This window comes from Mirounga angustirostris, unplaced genomic scaffold (genome assembly GCF_029215605.1).
Source record: "Mirounga angustirostris isolate CCGP_5_RB_7025 unplaced genomic scaffold, mMirAng1.0.hap1 SCAF_7, whole genome shotgun sequence".
Classification (NCBI taxonomy): Eukaryota; Metazoa; Chordata; class Mammalia; order Carnivora; family Phocidae; genus Mirounga; species Mirounga angustirostris.
Genome location: NW_026991715.1, coordinates 57,886,117 through 57,906,443, shown reverse-complemented (window position 1 = coordinate 57,906,443; position 20,327 = coordinate 57,886,117). Strand labels below are relative to the sequence as shown.

The window sequence follows — 20,327 nt, the reverse complement described above, 5'->3', positions numbered from 1 at the left end:
TACAGACACAACTTCTCTGTTGGGAACATGAGACACATAAATGTAAGTCCGTTTAGCGTAGCAGGATGAAAGAGAATGCCAAATACTACTGTCTGCACAAACTTCACTGAGAAACTGGGAAGCCTGACTGTTGGAAGGCTGCAAATTTCACTGCCACACCTCCCATTACTCCGGTGCAGATGGCAACTCTGGTGGACTATGTTTGTCCCTGTACCTCATTATACTGACTTACGCTGGCTATTGAAGTAAAGACAGGGAAGGGCTCAGGGTTCTGCAGTGAAAGAGGGAGGCTGTGGATAAAAAGAGTAGTTGGACTTAAAATGGGAGGAGAAACTATGAGAGTTTAGAGGAGAAACTGTGGAATGTCTGATGACTTCTCGTCCCAAGGAGGGGTTCTCCTGAGTGATTCTGTTCTGCCGAAATTCCCCAGCAAGCATGTAACAAAGAATACTTTCATTCTAACTTACTTCACCATGTGACTGTCAAACAGTCTTTCACCTCAATCTTCTATCTCCCATTTCCATTGGGAAATGGGGCATTATGGGAGGACAGAATTAAGGAGGAAGTTGAATATGCGTTGTAAAGTCACGTGTTCTATACTGACAATAGGCGGAGGGCAAAGTCCACCAAGAGCCGACTCTGACAGCTTTTATTTTAAGATGGGTATTATGGGTTTATAAAAAGAACACTGGTGTAGTCTATACTGGGAATCACAATTACAAAAAAATTGCATGAAAATATCCTTTTAATCCTCACTCAGAATCAAGAAAAAAGGAAGATCAACTACACCGACTGCCAGGCAAATTGCACAGCAATTCAGAACCAATTCACTATATTTTAAATTGGACCCAGAAATAAACAATTAAAGCAGCAGCCCCAAAGAAGGACTTTTCAGTGACTTCCTTTTCATGAAAGTAAATAGACTATCACAGAGGCTTAGAGAAAAGAACACAGATCTAACAGTCTCTGAATGGGCTGGGGTGGCACAGAAAATGAGATTGCTGTATAGAAGGTACCTGTTCATGATGAGTACTCAAGATAGAAACAGGAGAAGAACACTTACCGGTAACCAAACCAATCATCAAATCGAGAATGGGAATCTCCTATACCCAGTGGCAGTGCTACAGGTTGTGTCCTTTGGATAGCTTTAATTCCCCACTGTCCAAAGTCACAGATTAAAAAATCATATTCTTTGATAGGGGCAGTTGTTATTTTCCAATATTGTATGAACTAGGGATAGAACAATTGGTAGAAACTCGACTATTTCAAAAATAATGAGATGTAAATATACAATTTGGGTATAAGTTGTGTTTCCAAGAAAACAGCTTCCCTAGCCCTTGTTTGCAATCAGGTTGGTGCCCTAAGCACCCAAACCTGTTGTATCCACAGCAGCACAGAATGCCACAGGGAACGGGTGTAGCTATAGATGAGGATTCTAACGCTGTCTTGAAAAAAAATTAATCGAGCTCTTGAGAGAGCTGGAAAAATCCATTCCCACAGGGGAATGGGGTCATGAATAAAGATAGTGATGATCACTAAGATGATCTGTAAGAAATGATGACAAAAACCTGTAGACTTCTCCAGACACTTGCTGTATGTATCTACTCATCCATGCCTCCACTCACCCTCTCATCCACCCACCATATACCTATTCATCCATCAACCCCCATCCCTACCTCTTCCAGCCAAACTCTGGGCAAGGTACATCACAGTTGCTGGAGGTATAGGAACGAAGAACCCAAGTTCCTGCCTTCAAGGAGCTTACAGAGTCCTTTCTAAAAAATGCATATGGCTCATTTTTCCACAATTATAAATTGTAAGTCTGGAAGATCTTTTGTTCTGTTACTTCTCTCTTGGGATCAATGGCATCTGTGCTGAAGGGCATACTGGGAAATAAAGTATGCCCAAAAGGTAAACTCTTTGTGGGAAATTGTCATAAAAGGCATTGTCTAAGACAGTGCTTTCTAAAAGAAGTACCACGTGAGCCACATGTCTAACTTTAAATTTTCTAGAAAAGATATTAAGACAAAGCAAAAAAAAAATCAGGTGAAGTTAATTTTAATATACATTCATTTAACTCAACATATTCAGATATTGTCATTTTAACATGTAATCAATATATAAATTATCAGTGAGGCATTCTGCACTCTTCTGTATGTGCTAAGTCTTCGAAACCAGTGCTATGTGATTTGCATTTACAGCTCATGTCAGTCTGGCTACATTTCAAGCGCTTGGTAGGGGCATGCTGCCTGTTGGACAACACAGGCCTAAGGAAACCATGACCACAGAGGGATATAGCAAATAGCTATGAAGTATGCATTTGTGAGGCTCCATTTGCCGAGGGAGAAATGACTCTTTGTTCCCGATGACATACAGATACATAGAAATTTCATTTTAATTTCTGTTGCTGTTATATTTTTCTCCTGACCTTTATGCTTAGCTGTGCCAGGCCCTCAGTGAGAAGCTCCCAACTCTGACATTGCCTAGCATCTGAAGCATTATCATTCCCATAATTAACAGTGACTGGAAACAAATAATTTAATTCTGGGGCAAATGAAAATGAATCAGTGGTGTCAACTCCATTTCCCATCTTTCTAATTTTCTGTAACAAAAGAGGAGAGGGAAGTGTCTGTTCCCTGGTGTGAGATTCACTTAGGAAAGTGAGAGAGAGAATAATAATTCGTGATGCCCTATTCCTCACTCACACTGTTGTCCCTCGCTGGAAAATCATTCGTCATACTGAATAAATATTTAAAGTCACACAGAATACGGCAGCTGGACATATTTATGTTTCTAACAAAATATACTCACGACTTGGTGTGGGAAATTAAGAGGAAAGCACATTTAGAGGCAATGAAACCGTAAACCCAGGTAGACCTCAGGCTAAATGAAGCACTCCTTCGCAGTCTCCCTGATATGCAGAAACAGGAATTTAACACAGTGCTGCTAATGATGCTTCAGCCACGAAATAAGACAGAACAGCTGGAAACCTGTGGCATTTGCAATAAAACTGACACAAAGGCATCTTGATCTTGGATTCAAAAGGCAGTTTAGTTGAGTACAGAGTTGCCAGTTTAAAAGGACTTAGTTGTGACTTAAGTCCTAGCTGTGTCTTCCTGGTTCCATCACTGCACCTTAATCTGCAAAATGAAGGCTCTGCCTGTGACCCAGAAATTCTCTTCCTCCTCTGAAACTCCCAGTGTGTGGAACTAGTGAACAGGAGCTGTACCAACGTGGAGATTCTATCCGTAACAATGTCTATTCCAGTCATGCATTCTGGAGCCGGGAAATAACCACAGGATGGATTCAGGGACCCACTGGACCCCCTTTGAGACGTAGCCTGAGCTACAACTCCATTATCACCCAACCTCCATGAGCCCCTACACCGACTGGTGGATCTCAGTGACGTTTTTGGTCTCCTGGAATTAGTGTCAGTTCAGAGCCGGTGAGCCCCTCAAAGTCTGATTATCTCTTTCCCCTCAGCATCGCTACCCTAATAAAAGGCCCTAAGTCCCTTGGGAAGGGCTGAGTGAAAGATTAAGGTATATAGTTTCAGTGGTGTCCTGGGGTTCCTCCTCAAGGGACCCAGTCTCCCCTTCATTTGAGGAGTTCTGGGTCTGCAAACTGGCTCGAGTCTGGGAATTCACTGATGGGCCATGACTGTCTCCTGAGCCTCATGACTTTTTATGATTCAAGTTAAACTTTCATTCACTTGACCTAGAATTCTGCTAATACAGATCAAGTAAGACTTCAGCAAACTTCCCATCTATTTCACTTCTGGCAACAACACCATGATCAACTAGCCAAAGCCATAGGTTCACTTCTGGCAGGACTGGTGTCCTTGAGGGTAACCAAACCTGCCTTGCCTTAAGCAGACAAGCCCAGCCTCTTGGAATTTACAGTCCGGAGGAGAAGAGAAATAAACACATGAAAAGCAAGTATTTGCAGGGAGGGCTAGTCTTAGAAAGGGCCTCTCTGAGGCCCTGAGCGCTAAGGGCTCTGGGAGAAGAACCTCTGAAGTAGAAAAGATGGCAAGAGCAACATTCCTGGGAAATGCATGGAGCGTTGATGGGTCTGAGCGCCAGAGGCCTGCAACAAAAGAATCCCAACATTCTGAAGCCTTATTTCCTTGGTCATTTAGTTTTACTCAATTTAAAACCCAAATCAGATGGGGAGAGAGGGAGCTCTTAACTACGTAGAAAAAAATATATCTCTGGAGGAAGCAGAGCCTTGGCTGAGACGGCCCAGAGATTCAGAGACAGGGTGCCCAAATGGAACTCTAGAGCTGCTGAGAAAAGCCCTCTCTCATGGAGGTGGTGCCTCACGTGTTGTGTAGAGGTGACATGGCCTGTGAACTCGGCTGAGGAAGAAAGATAACTTTCTTCGTTTTCCTTAACAACTTCAGTTCTCAGGTCCCCTCAGCGCTTGGATCCCACAAAACTCTGACTGTTTTGCCACCTGGGCTCCCCCCTCAGGTGCACCACCAGCCTCAGGAATCTCCATCTCTTCTCACAAAAGAAGAATCAGGCCAACAGACACATGAAAAGATGCTCAACATCACTCATCAGCAGGGAAATACAAGTCAAAACTACAATGAGATACCACCTCCCACCAGTCAGCATGGCTAAAATTAACAACACAGGAAAGGAGAGATGTTGGCGAGAATGTGGAGAAAGGGGAACCCTCCTACACTGTTGGTGGGAATGCAGACTGGTGCAGCCACTCTAGAAGACAGTATGGAGTTTCCTCAAAAGGTTAAAAATAGAGCTACCCTATGACCCAGCAATTGCACTGCTAGGTATTTACCCCAAATATACAAATGTAGTGATCCGAAGGGGCACATGCACCCCAACGTTTATAGCTGCAATGTCTACAATAGCTAAACTATGGAAAGAGCCTAGATGTCCATCAACAGATGAATGGATAAAGATGTGGTTATATATATATATATATATAACGGAATATTATGCAGCCATCAAAAAGAATGAAATCTTGACATTTGCAACAACATAGATGGAACTACAGTGTATTATGCTAAGTGAAATAAGTCAGTCAGAGAAAGACAAATACCATATGATTTCACTCATATGTGGAATTGAAGAAGCAAAACAGATGAACATAGGGGAAAGGGGAAAATAAAGAGAGGGAAGCAAACCAAAGAGATTCTACTACAGAGAACAAACTGAGGGTTGCTGGAAGGGAGGTGGGCAAGGGGATGGGCTAGATGGGTGATGGGTATTCAGGAGGGCACTTGTGATGAGCACTGGGTATTGTACGTAAGTGAGGAATCACTAAATTCTACCCCTGAAACCAATATTACACTATATGTTAACTAACTAGAATTTAAATAAAAACTTGAAACAAAAATAAATAAAAATAAAAACAAAAATACAAGAAAAGAATCAGGCTGGAAAACCAGAATGACTCTCCCAGGGTCCCCAGTAAAGGGCAAGGGTAGGGTGGACTCCGATTTCTGGACTCCCAGTCCTGTGCCAACTTGGCAAAGGCACAGTGCATTAACCTCTGGTATCACAATTTATGGAGGCGAGCTGAATTAGCAATACACAGTCTGTGCTTTGCCAGGTAGATTACGTTATTAGAAGTCAGCAGCCCTGAGCTGCTGGCTGAAGAATGATCTGTGACGGGGAGGACGATGATATCATGAATATACCCAGGCAGTCTCTGCTTCTGTCTTGCCCTTGAATTAACTTCTAGACAGTCCATTAGTTTGGAGTATTCCGCAGCCACCATAATGGCCCTTTTCTCTGCAGTCAATTGGGTTGACCACATCACAGTCCAGAATTGGCAATTAAAACTGCCATCATAATTTGACCACAGTCAGGTACCTCTGAGTCTATGGATATCACTGAAATTTCCTTGATAAGACTAAATGGAAAGGACTGGAAAGTTCAGAACTTAGGCTGTTAGCCTTATTCTGACAGGCCAGTGGTATTACAGAGGTAAGAGAAAGTAAATGGAAGCCTTAGCCTTTCCTGGTGGCAAGAATGTCTTATCTTATGGACCCTGAGAAGGTCCTTTAACAAATAGCCCCAAATAAAACATGTTCTTCCTCAGGTACCCCAATTCACTGCTGCAGCCCCTTGAATCCATGATCCAAATTACCTCCCCAGGTCATCTGTGTACTTCGCCAATTTCACACAGACCTCTGAGCACTAAGGGAAAGCCTCCTTTCTCTATCATTCATTACAAAGCGAATTATTGATTTTTATCATTTTTTTCCCAAGGAAAAAATATTTTTACACTTTCCCAGACTTTCCAACCTTCTTGGTTTACTGGAATGGTCTACGGGAATGTCTTCACTCTAAGGAAAGCTCCTGATCTGTGCGACTTAGTCACATATTTGCAAAGTGCCCACTGTGTGCAGAATGTAGCATATGAAGGGCTATAAAAAGATGAAAAAGCACATCCGAAAAATCAGTGAATAATCCACCAGTCTCAATATGCACATACATCTTGTGGCATATAATGATATAAAAATTTTTAAAGATATTTTGAATGGTCATAAAGTGATCCATTAGTTTGCATTTGGAAATCTTTGTACCCCCAAAGTAACCAGATCATAGTCTTTCTCTATCATGCCTTATATTCCTTTTCAGCTTAGTTCTGATTTTAAAGTACTAGTCTAGGTAATTAAGGAAGACAAGTTGCCATTCTCTGACCTTCTCTTTTGGCAAAACTGTGTTTTGCTGTGTGGCTACCACGCTCAACAACCACAACTGATATGCTTCTCAAGTTCATAACCCAGGACTGTCTCCTTTCCTTTCTCTATTTATTTACTTTTATGTGATATTATTCCTATAGATTCATCTTACGATAGAGACCTTAGAAAGAACATCTCTAACGAAAATAAAGTTCTCAAACAGAAATTTTGCATTTTTACTAATTTTTTCCTTATCAGAGCAGAGTATCTTGGACTCTCCTAATTAAGATATGGGGTTTTCCTCGGCTGTGGATTCACTTCGTAGAGTTAACAGGTGCTTCAAGCTCTGTAAAGACAATGATTACACCATTGGCTACATAGCAGTCCCCCATTTTCTGCAGTTTTGCTTTCCCAGGTCTCAGTTACCTGTGGTTTCAATTCCCCGCAGTCAACCCCAGTCCAGAAGCAACTGATCCTCCTTCTGACTCATCATTAGAAGGTCAGTTACAGCCTAACCCTACGTCAAGATGCCTACATCATTCACGTCATGTCGTCTCATCACATAGGCATCTTATTGTCTTACATTGCAAGAACAGGCATGAGTAGAGTACAATAAGATATTTTGAGAGAGATCACATTCACATAACTTTCATTACAGTATATTTTTATCATTGTTCTATTTTATTATAAGTTACTGTTGTTGGTCTCTTACTGTGCCTAATTTATAAGTTAAACTTTGTCATAGGTATGTAGATAGAGGAAAAAGCATAGTTTATATAGGGTTCGGTACTATCTGCCGTTTCAGGCATCAACTGGGGATTTTGGAATGTATCCCCCGTGCATAAGCGGGGTGGGGGGATTATGATACTATTCCATTGTACTTGGCCAATGTCACAACTTCTGTTAATTCAACAAAAATCAGGAACTTAACAAATGGAACATATTACATCTTAAGAAGTAGGCTTTCTACCAAGTTAAATATGCTGTTAACGGAGATCAATAAAGTAACATTTGCTTGAGACACACTCATCTTGGATTTAAGAGCAAGTTTGAATAGTTTGAACCTTTACTAGCTCATAATAGGTAGGACCAGGGCTATTTCTTGCTTAAACTAAATTTTCAGAAGAAAAATACATTTATGAATGCATTCTGCCAGAGAAACAAGATTCCATTTAAACTAAAACACATTTCCTGAAGTAAAATACTACCAGAATCAGCCACAAGAACATAGAAGTGTGTTCTCCTCTCTTCTGGACTTACATTTCTAAGAACCAGCATCATGGTTCCTAAGGCGGACATGAAGATAGGGAAAGAAGTGTGGTAAGGGATAATTTCTCAGTAATGAGGTCCTTTAGAGTGGAGAACATGTATAATTATGAAGAATAAACACATTACTATGAAGTATGAAGGAAAAAAACCTTACCCGAATCCAGAAAGTAAGCGACAGAAGAGAAAGAATTCATAACCCTGGACAAATGAAGAAAGGAAGGCGAAGAATCCATTGATAGACATACAAATCAGCAGAGACTGCTTTCTTCCCACTTTGTCTGCCAGTCCTCCCCAGAAGAAAGCCCCTGCCATCATGCCAAGGTACACTATGCTGCCTGCAACACATAGAAAACAGAGAAACATGTCAGAGATTGGAGTAATTAACACATTAGATCAAATGAACAAGAGACAAAATACATTTTCACATTTTGTATGAGAAAAAAATTCCTTTAAAAAAATACATCCTTCAGGATATACAAATCACCTTTCAAATGGGAAAGTAAGCTCTGTTGGTTACCTTTAGCTGTCATGACCAATGACAAAGGCAAAAGACAAAACAGTGATGTTCTTGCTCAGCTCATGAGAATGGGTACATAGGGTGCAGGCCCAAGGAGTCTCCACAGAGGACAATCCTGGACTTTGACTCACACGCATGTTGCCTTTGGTCCAAATGCCCAGCTTAGCACATGACAAGGCCAAGATGGGAGACTGAGTCAAGGTCTTCCTGGTCAAAATGAATCTCCCAGTCTGCTTCAAATCTCTGCCTGTAGCAGATGATCAGGCCAAGGCCAGACTCTTAGGGACTCTCTAAAGGATTCCATGGGTTCTTTCTCTCTAGTCTCTCCTAAAAGCCCTGGCCCTTCCTTAAGAAGGAAACGGAAGCTAGGGAAGGTAGGTTTAGAGACCACAAGAGTTAATCTTAAAATAGTCTCAAACTCTGCTCATAAGAGAAAACTTTCTCTTGGAGTCAGAAGCTTAAGGAGCCTAAGGAGAAGAAAAATAGTGTTGCAGTTTGGGAACTGTTAAACATCATGGTTGGCTTTACTTCCATAGTAGAAACAAATGGAAAATCAGGAGTTAGATCGATGTCCCTCTTGGTGTCACTGTGAGTACACATGTGATTTTTCTTTTCTTTTTTTTTTTTTAAGTAGGCTCCATGCCCAGTGTGGAACCCAATGGGGGGCTTGAACTCATGACCCTGAGATCATGACCTAAGCTGAGATCAAGAGTTGGACCCTTAATTAAGCCACCGAGATGCCCTGTGAATTTTCTTCTTCTTTTTTTTTTTAAAGATTTTATTTATTTATTTGAGAGAGAGAGAATGAGAGAGAGCACATGAGAGGGGGGAGGGCCAGAGGGAGAAGCAGACTCCCTACCGAGCAGGGAGCCCGATGCGGGACTCGATCCCGGGACTCCAGGATCATGACCCGAGCTGAAGGCAGTCGCTTAACCAACTGAGCCACCCAGGCGCCCTTCTTTTTTTTTTTAATTAACATATAATGTATTATTTGTTTCAGGGGTACAGGTCTGTGATTCATCAGTCTTACATAATTCACAGCACTCACCATACCACATACCCTTCCCAATGTCCATCACCCAGCCACCTCATCCCTCCCAGCCCCTCCACTCCAGCAACCCTCAGTTTGTTTCCTGAGATTAAGAGTCTTTTATGGTTTGTCTAATTCATTTGCTTCTTCTAAAAAAACAGGCCCCCAGAAGCCCTGTCTGGAATATTTCTTAAGATGAAATAGTATTAGGTATGGCAAAAGTTACTTCAGAGATGTTTGTAAAACGGTGTGTAATGTCTAGCGGAAATGACATTAATTAATAAATGAAAGTTTGTTATATCTGGGTGTGGTACTTACAAAGCTACTACATCTCTCATCCATTTCTATTCCCCCTTCACCAAATCACCACTTGAATAGTTCCTTTTCAAAGGCACATTCAAGATACTCAGCAGCATCTAAGTAACAAGTTAGAAAAACACATTGATTTATTGCTTTAGATTAGTTTGGGAAATATCCTATTTAAACACTCACCCTGAATTCATTTGCTTAATACACAGTTAATGGACCCAGTAGAACACCTGGAAAAGTCTGATGACCTTGACATCAATGACATGTGGACGCTGCTCTGCATATAGCTGAGTACAGGCAGCTACAGGAATGGCAAATGTTGGAACCATTGTACAGTAAGACAAAATAGAAGCCATTTTTATTCAGACTGGGGTACTGCAAAGGGGTGAGTGGCCATCCTTTGCCTTGATGGGGAATGACATATTTTTCTTTATTATGGGGCTAACCATAAACAGAGCATCCTTCTCAAAAAGAAAAAAAAAAAAAAAGATACTCATATCATGAAGCCCAGTGCATGGTTACAAGACAATTTAAATAATGGATCAGCACAAGGCGAAGGAATTCCCAAAGGAGACAGATTCACCCAGGAAAATGCATATGCAGCAAATCTCTTATTTATAGCACAAGGGGCTCAAGTCAGCTACTCAGGCCTCTCAGAAGAATAATCAATAGCTAAGCTTTTCATAATAATATCTGTGACTTTAAAAATGCCTACAAACCAGAGGGTAAGCTCCTTTAGATCAGGAGGGGCCCATAGCTGCTGCAGTCCAAAGATGTGGGAGTCTTTCTTATAGCTCCAGCCCCAAGGACAAAAATCCGTCCCTAGCAATTGCTGAACCCTTACCAGCTCTAAGTGTTTGTATGAATTAATGTATTTGCTCCTTACAACAATCCCTTGAGGTTAATACTATGGAACCCAGTTCATTGGCATAGAGAAGCGAATGATCTGACCACAGAAAAGTGAGTAGAGACTACATCTCAACCCATCAGCAATTCTTCGTGCAATATGGTTACAATTCCTTTAACAATCCTGGCTGCCCTCCTAGGAAAACATCCCAGTTTGTCCCGGCCCCTATGTGGCGGTACCACCCAGAACTGAAAGCATAATTTGAAAGGTCTCTGAGGAGTCTTCTCCTTAACTCACAGAATCAGAGTTAAGTCCAGGGAAGCAGAATATGATCGATGGGAGCTACGGGGAAATGCTGCTTCATTCTACCCAAGCATATGACAAGGGGTGCACCATTTGTTCTCAGACATTCTAAATGGGCTCATTCCCAACCACTAGCAGGAGGTAAGGGGATCAATGTGGAAAACAGCTCAGTGGTGCCAAGGAAAAATGAAAATCCAGGATCTTTCTAAAAAGGACATGCTATGGAGGCACCTGGGTGGCTCAGTCGGTTAAGCTTCTGACATATTTTCGGCTCAGGTCATGCTCTCAGGGTTGTAAGATGGAGCCCTGCGACCAGCCCCGAGCTGGGCATGGAGCCTGCTTAAGAGTCTCTCTCTTCCTCTCCCTCTGCCCCTCCCTCACAAAAAATAAAAAGGACATGCTATATTCCAAAGGAGGGCAACTCCCTTGCTTTTCTTGTTGTAGGGGCCTGATGCTCCCGCTGGACTGGGCTCTATATCCTATCATTCTTCTCATTCTGGGCAGTCACCTGCAGCTTCATCTTCACTAAGCCAGACCATAGATTTATGAAGTGATGATTCCAGCACTTTAAGGACTCATAGTTCGTTGCTAGATTTTCCCAACTGGCAGTAGTGTGAGAACACAGCCCCACCCTGGGAGCTTCTTAAAGCTCAGACATAGGAAAGGTTGAGTGAGCTGAGCTTGCCCTTGACTTCTGTGATGGAGATGGTTCAGTGACTTGACAAGGGGCAGAGCACCCACAATTATCATTAGCACTTGGTACTTAAGCCACCCCAAAATAATACTCATTAGAGATTTTAATATATAAAAGAGTAAAATAAAAATGGCCCATCCTTCAATTCCTCCAGATATCCTTAATACACACCCACACATATATGTGTGTGTATATATGTATGTATGTATGTATTTAGATATATATATATATATATATATATATATGTATATTTAAAAACCCAAATATGCCTACATGGCCAAAAATTCAAAGCACATGGAAATATATAACATGAAACTAAAAGTCTCCTTCTCCCCTGCCCTTGACCCTCTTCCCAAAGGTAACTATTATCAATTTTTCTAATTCTTCCACAAAAGTTTATAACTATAACTGTAGAAAAATGGATAACCTTTAGGAATTGCTTGTTAAATACAATTTTTTGTTCCTGTGTAATATTTATCTTTTCTCCTGTTGCGTTTAGGATTTCTGAACTTAGCAAATCAGAAATAAATCTCTGTCAGAATTTTAAAAATTACTTCAAGATACATTTCATATATTCCACAAAAGCATGCACTATCAGCTACTAGGGGAAAACCAAACAGTTACTTCTCCATCTTGTATTTTTTCTATGCCTAAAATAAATACACCTTAACCTCCTTAAAAGAGAGAATGTTAAATTCAATTGTAAAGAACTTACTGAGCACCCACTCGGCCTAACTTTTCCTGAAGTGCTAGAACTATAAGGATTGATAAGTCATGATCCCTGAGCTCACCTAAGGAGAACCTGAGCAAGCCTTTATCTGGGGCCCTACTCTAAGCCAGGAGAAAAGGGAGACAGCTGCACACCCACTATTTCACACCACCCTCCCAATACCCCATCTGATCATGGCCACTACAGAGTGGGGCAGCCAGGTCAAAACCTTCCATGGCCTCCTGGGGACAAATGACCAGGACAGAGCGGTGCTGAGTGCACACTCAGGGACCTGGGTTCCGAGTCCCTGAACTCTTTCTATTCCATCCAAATGGCTTCAGGAGCTCATGACTCAGTGAGGGAGACCTCAGGCACACAACAGAAGGAGCCCAGCCGTGGGGTGTGCACTCCAGTGGAGGCGTAACTGGGAGCAGGGTGACAAAAGGTGGCTGGTAATTCTGACTGTGGGAAGGTTTCACTGAGAAGGGAATACCTGAGAGGATTCTGAAGGATAAGAAAGATTTCAAGACAGTATTAAATTCCTCCATAAGTGATAGATTTAGCAAAACAAAACGTAGTATCAAGTTGTATCTTCACTTCTATTCTGGTTAGGAAGATGTTTCAGATCTAAGGATAACAATCTTTTGAGCCTACATTGCATATTATTGGTAATTAGACTGTCCCACCGGGTGTGCCATGGACAGGAGTCAGCCTCCCTTCTAGCTCATTTGAGAAACACAGCACAATGAGAAGATTCATTTGTTGATTGTGTGACCTACTTAAAGCCAGACCTTTGAATTCACAGAGTGAATAAAACTGGAAATACTTTGGGATTGTCAGGATACAAACTGTATTTCCTGGCTTGTTTGTTTCCACTTTTCCATTTTGTTTTTGCCGTGTGCTGATGGGGATTCCCTGAAAACTCAGAGCAGGGATTTATGCTCTTGACATAGACCACCCTCCTGCCCTCCACTCCTCATGATGCTGCTGACGATCAGAATTCAAAGGTATGTTAGTCCAAAGTCCCTTATTTTAAGGACAGAGAAACTGATGCTATGAGAAGCCAGTACTTGAAATCAGGTCTTCTAGATCATTCACATCAGAGTATGACCTTTGGACCAAAAGCACCAGCACCCTGGGGGAACCTGATAGAAATTCAGACTCTAAGGCTCCACTCCACACCTACAGAAGTCAGAAGCTGCATCTGAACAAGATTCTCACAGACCTGTGTGCACTTCGGAGTTTGAAAGCACTTTTAGTCTGATGTGCTTTCCATTAAAACAATCTCTCTAGCACATTTTCTTACTTAAAGTTTGTATTTGCCTAATACATATTTGATAGGAGGAGATGCAGGCTATGGAATATATATATTTTTAAAGATTTTATTTATTCATTTGAGACAGAGAGATACAGACAGAGAGAGCATGAGCAGGGGGAGAGGCAGAGGGAGAGGGAGAAGCAGGCTCCCCACCGAGCCAGGAGCCAGACGTGGGGCTTGATCCCAGGACCCTGGGATCATGACCTGAGCCAAAGGCAGATGCTTAACCATCTGAGCCATTCAGGTGCCCCAAGCTATGGAATATTTTAATTCTAAAGACACAGAACAAGCAAGATCTCCCCCACACCAGCTGCAGATATGTAAAGGGCAAGAAGGAAATCTGTGCCTCCCCTAGCACCTCTCTCCTCAGGACTAGCTAGAGGCAGGCCTCTGATGTTGACAGAGGCCAGGCTGTGACTCTCAGATCCTTTCATGAAGTGAATGAAGATTCTAATTCAGCTGGGCTTTTGGGAGGTTGAACCTGACCTGAGGCTTTCTCTACTCTTCCTACCACAGCTCGGGCTCAGGCCATGCTTGGCCAGCCCAGCCGCTCAGTCTTTCAGAAGACCAAAAGAGGCCTCAAGCATGACTTCCTCATTAAAGTATTTTCTAACATGGGGGCTGATTCCATTTATTTAATCATACCCTCATTTCCCCTGATGAATATCACATTTCTATTTCTGTCTCTTTGCTAATAAGCTGCTTTTGATTCTTTCTGACAATACCTAAGGGGTACATCTTTTCCCCCTAGAGCCATTTTAAAGCACATTTAACCTTAACAGAACAATTTTAAGAAATGTATATAGTATTTTTCTCATAGAAATTTTTAACCAATAGGTTTTTAAAAATTGTTTTAAGCACCTCAGTTACCCATGGCTAATGTATTACTCTATAATTCATTGCACCGTTTATTTACAAATTGGATTTCTACAAAAATCATTCTGTGGCAGTATTCTGAATTCAATGATAAATAATCTCCATGAGGTGATGATCATATTCACCTTTTATAAGGGGATTTTCTTAGGATAAAACAAAATTTAAGTCAAAGAAAAATAAAAATAAGCACGAATTTGAAAAGATATATGCACCCTCTACGTTTATTGCAGTATTATTCACAATAGCCAAGATGCAGAAGCAACCTAGGTGTCCATTGATACACAAATAGATAAGGAAGATGTGACACACACACACACATGAATATTATGCAGCCGTAAAAATGATAAGACTGTGCCATTTGCAACAACATGGATGGACCTAGAGGGTACTTTGCTAAGTGGAATAAGTCAGACAGAGAAAGACAAATGCCATATGGTTTCACTCATGCGGAATCAAAACAAAACAAAACAAAACAAAGAAACAGAAAGCAGAAACAGACCCATAAATACAGAGAACAAACTGGTGGTTGCCAGAGGACACAGAGGTGGGGAGACTGACAAAGTGGGTGTAGAGAGGTCAAAGATACAGGCTTCCGGTTATGGAATGAATAAGTCACAGGGATGAATGGTACAGCATAGGGAATATAGTCAGTGATATTGTCATAGTGTTGTATACTGCTATATGGTAGCCACACTTGTGGTGAGCGTAGCATCGTATAAAGAGCTGTCAGATCGCTATGATGTACACCTGAAACTAATGTAACATTGTGTGTCAACTACACTTCAATTAAAAAGAAAAAAAGTAAAGCTATGTTGAAAGAGAAGATCGACTTGGGCCAAAGCTATGCCCTAGTAATAGGATCTATAGGGATATATTTGAAAAGGCCAGATTCCAGATTGTTGTTATTTGGATACTTATGCAGATAAGTCCTACTTTTTCTGAAGGCTGTGATCAAGTTTTAGAATTTTTTTAAATTTTATTTATTTATTTGACAGAGAGCCACAGCGAGAGAGGGAACACAAGCAGGGGGAGTGGGAGAGGGAGAAGCAGGTTTCCCGTGGAGCAGGGAGCCCAACGCAGGGCTCGATCCCAGGACCCCGGGATCATGCCCTGAGCTGAAGGCAGACGCTTAACGGCTGAGCCACCCAGGCGCCCCAAGTTTTAGAATTTTTTTTTTTTGGCTACCACACTTGGATGAAAGACAGCCTTAGACATAAACTCAGCCTTTGGCTGATAGACTAACTTTCTCCCACAGGAATCTATCTTCCACAAAGTACTACTTACCAAAGAGAAGCATGTTCATAGAGCAGGATTTGGCCTAATATTTTTTACACTGAAAGATCTTTGCATCCTCTCTGGCCAACCAACTCAAGGGAAAGTGTCTATGGCCTGTAACACTGAGTGGTACCCTCAAGGTGAGGACACATACGGACCTTCTCTATTCTAGTAAGGTGAGTGAGCCTTTGTTTGGGATTTTGAGCATGGTTCCTTTTTGCGCAAGGTCCTGAAATGCTAATATTACTATTGGTGTGAGGAAAAGAAGAAAAAAAAGGGAAGGAAATGATGATGGAAAAAAAGACAACAGGAAGAAAGAGAGGGGCTCCAGGCCGGTGTACAAAGTCAATTACAGCTTTTGGCCACCCTCCGCTCGAGTTCTGAAAAGAAGCCACCTGAAACAGTACTGGAAGAGTTAACTAATTTTTTAAGCCTCAAAGACTTATATTTTTTTTGCAATTTTAACCTATTCAAATGAATAAATAATACATGATTTCTTAAATTTAATTAATTTAATTAAATAATAAATAATTAATAGGCTTCTCTTACCGAACCCCTCACTTTTTCCGATTACTATTTTTAGTAGCCACAGGGAAGGACTGTTATGTGTTCAAATGCATCTGTGGACTTTCACAAAATCAAATACGAGTAAGGAAAGCGATAATATCCAAGGCGTATGTACAAATGAAAAAGAAAAAGAAAAACCTTCCTAATTTGCAATGGAGAACATCTGCAACAAAAGTCAGCTCACCTTTGCTAGAAAGAACTGTAAATATCAGATGCAGTCTGCAGCACATCTCTGACTTTTACATTTGGGAAGTCTGACATTTAAGTCCTTGAGCCAGGCCGAGACGGCTGCAGTGGCTTGTGTAGGCAGGTAACACCACATCAAGCAGCATTTCCTACTTGTTACCTAAGTCTCCCTGGGCACAACAGAGCTTCTGAAGGCCCAAAACCACTCTCACTGAATCCAGAGAGCCAAACACAGAAGCAGAGTCCTAATAAGGAAGCCCAGTCTTCTCTAATATCCTTGCTCAGATGGCTAGTATGCAGCATGCCCACTGGATAGGGGAAGAGATATTCAAATATGTTTTACATGGATAGCTCTCGAAGCCCCCCAAAAAGGGCAATTGCAGCCTCTTGGGTGTTCAAAGCATTAAAGACACAAGTCTTAGGAATGAAGAGCATTACAGAGAGCCATTTTATGGTACACCATGAGATCACCTATCACTTCTGCACCAATGGGACCTCTCTCTTTGGAAACTTCCCCCACTATAGGCCTGTGCTGAGGAAGAGAAGTGGTAACTGACTGAACCCTTGCTTCCGAAATCCCAGTAACTGAGTCAACAATGAGCAGGTGGTCACTAATTCCACAGCTCTTCACTGAGCTCCCGCTGTAAGCCAGGCAACCTTTGGAGGTATGAGGACCGGGGAAGAGAAGAAGAGCAATGAGAAGAGGTCCACAAATATGAAACTGGCATGGTCCTCACTCTTGAGCAGCTCACAGCCTAGTGTAGTGCTTTCAGACAATGGCTGCACATCACAATCATCGGGGACCTTCAAGGAAAAGAAGGCTGATGTCCAGACCACACCCAGAGGTTCTGGTCCTGGGGTAGGGCTTAGGCAACAGTACTTGTATAAAACTTCCCAAACGTTTTAATATAAAAGTGGGGCTTTGAACCTTTGGTTTCCTGAGAGATTAAAAACATGCAGAAAACTAATTACCATCAAATGAAGTGCACGCTGTAATTAAGGTGAGTACATTATGCTTAAGGGGAAAAAAGGAAGGAGCGACTTAAGTAGTTCCACACAATTCTGGAACACTTCCCATAGAAGGTAGATCATGCTGGCTTGTGAGCAATGAATAAGAATTCTGCAAGTAAGAGGGGAAAGTTCCCAGGGAGAGAAGAAAGCTCAGTTAAAAGGTCTGGAGGTGTGTCAGAGCACAGCTCACTAAAGGGGCTCCTGGTAGTTGAGGATGGAGGGAACGTCAGGTTCATGCTTGGGGACAAAAGCGGCAGGAGACCACAACGGAAGACAAGTTGGAGTCAATCCAAGGAGTTAGCGTTTAGCCTTTGGGAAACTATAAAACAGACTGGCCATCATCGGTGCCTGAAAAAATCATTCCAGAAACTGCAGGGAGGATCAACTGCAGTGGGGAATGACAAAGGGGAGGATCCAGCCCAGGGTAAGGCACTTGAGGCCTGAGAGGCCTGGAGCACAACATACAGGGAAGTACTAATTCTCAGGTGTCAACTCTGCACTTGAGCAATCCTGAGAATGAATGTTTTTTAAATCTGTGCTCCCGCCAAGGGGAAAAAAAGACCAGCTTCAGGAATATCACTGAGAAGTAGCCCTGGGAAGGAATGATGGCAACGTGGTCTAAGGCAGGGGCAGCGGGCTTGGAGAAGATTCACAAGGCTGGGGGGGGTTTTGGTGGTCAGAGTCCACAGTTCTTGTATACTGAAGGGTGAGGCAAGGAAGAGCAGACAGGCTTGGGATGGGTCCTAGTAAAATTCATAAAGAGAGGGAACACAAGAGGAGAGTGGGCCTGACAGGCCAGGGTCTTAAACAAGTGCGGGGAAGTCCACATCGGTAACCTTCACTATACTACCCGTGAATGGAGCCAAAGAGGGCAGTACAGGTCAGTAAGGCCGTGATCAATATAGCTCATCTTAGGAACGCCTCATGAACAGAGCAGGGCTTGAGCTAAGTGTCTAAAGAACAAGGAGAACATGAGTAAGAGGACAGGCCGCATGGCCTTTTTACATCCCCTCAGACATACACGACAGCGGAGAGTTCTGCAGTGGGCAAGGGCAGGAGAAGGCTGGGCAGGTAAGCGAGGGTATGGAGCTTGGTTCGAGTGGCTGGGATGGGTGTGTGGAGAAGTACATACAAGCAGGGTTAGTGAGAGAAAATCCTTAAATAGCAAGCCCCCCCAAATTAAATTAATTCCATAGACCATGGGGAGCCACTGATGGGTTTCTGAGTGGGGAAATAAGGCCACCAAAGCCCTAATGTGAAAAGACCAGGACATTTAGAGCAGGAACGGCAGACTTCTTCTCTGAAGGGCCGGAGAGAAAAGACTGCCTTTGAGACTTGGCAGGCTCCGCAGGCTCTGTCACAACTGTTCCCCTGCGCACCTGCAGCACGAAAGCAGCCACAGAAACTACGTAAGCAAAACGGACATGGCTGTGTTCCAATGAAACGATCTCCAAAAACAGGCAGGGAGCCGGCGAGAGTTTGCAAACCCCACTTTGAGGGAAAGTTTGCCTGTAGCAGCTCCAGGAGCAGGTGTGCAAGGACTGAACCGGCCAGTGGAAGTATCCAGGGGACAGTAGAAAGCCTGACGACCTGGGGGGGGGGGGGGGGGGCGGCAGAGCAGGCAGTTTAGAGCCTTGTGAAAGGCAAGGATGAAGGAAAGAGAGGACAGAGACCCTAGGATCAACCCTCGAGGAACAGCCACAGGGAGAGAAGGAAAAGAAGTCAGACGTAAGGAAGTGCGGGCAAGGAGACAAGCGGAGAGTGTGGATGGCGGGGAGAGCACCTCAGAAGAGTCCAGGGTGCCCGGAGCGCGGGGACTCGGAGAGGACGTTGGGCTTGTCTCGGGGGAGGGCGCCAGGGGCCTCGGGGTGCGGTGGGGGTGGGGCGACTGCAGTGCAGCGGTGGTGACAAGGGGAACAAGCAGGGTGGCCGCGAGGCCCTGCAGGCAGGGGTGGAGCTAAGCACAGCGGCAGCTCCCGGGAGCACAGGGGCGGGACGGAGGCGAACCCGCAGCCCACACGAGCGCCCCGGGAGTGGTGAAAAGAAGGAAAGCATCAAGCCTATGAACATGCCCAGCCCCGCCCGGAAAGCACAGCCGCAGATACCGCGGAGCCCAGCAAAGGGCTTCTTCTACTGGAAGAGTGGGCCGCTCTGGAAGAACAGTGCTCTCCTGTGTCTCATTTCCAGAAAATGCATGAAAAACAGGCTTACGAGAAATTCCTGAATCTCCTCAAGTTTACCTGCAAGCAATGAAAGGATTTTTTTTTTTTCAGAGAAGTCTCTTTTATATCAGCGCAGCGAATAAACCAAGCATAGAAATCTAAAAGGAAGGAGCACTTTAGAGGGACAGAACAGGAACATAATTTTGGAGCTATGTCCATAGGATATCTTTTGGTATTTTAAGCAACAGAAATGCCTGAAGGGAAAGGGCTCCTGCCGCTTAACTCAGGCCATTTCCGGACACTGGGGATGCGACTGCATGGTAGGAAAAGAGGTCTGAAAATAGACTCAAAGATCACACCGTGCTCCATCCATACTGACTGGAAAATGATTCCACAAGTCCTCCAAGACCCTTTCAGAAAGCCACGTGGAAGTTTTTTGTTGCTGATGGGTTTTTTGTTTAAGTTTAGGTGTGAGACATCATGATGAAAACCAGACTAGATCATAATAGATTCTGGTAAATGAGAGAATTCAGTAATCCATTTCGGATGCTCCACCATGACCTTTTGTTTCCCCAAATAGGCAGATACCTGGG

At 43.0% G+C, this 20,327-nt stretch overlaps 1 protein-coding gene across 5 annotated transcripts in view; it reads right to left on the bottom strand.

Moving 5' to 3' along the window:
* Positions 1–20,327, bottom strand: part of SV2C (synaptic vesicle glycoprotein 2C) — a 219,948-nt gene that overhangs the window by 116,240 nt on the left and 83,381 nt on the right. For all 5 annotated transcript variants that reach the window (XM_064596256.1, XM_045896699.3, XM_054512472.2 and 2 more), the window contains one exon: positions 8,085–8,265. In XM_064596256.1, the coding sequence (XP_064452326.1) occupies positions 8,085–8,265 (181 nt within the window). The remainder of the gene's footprint in view (positions 1–8,084; positions 8,266–20,327) is intronic.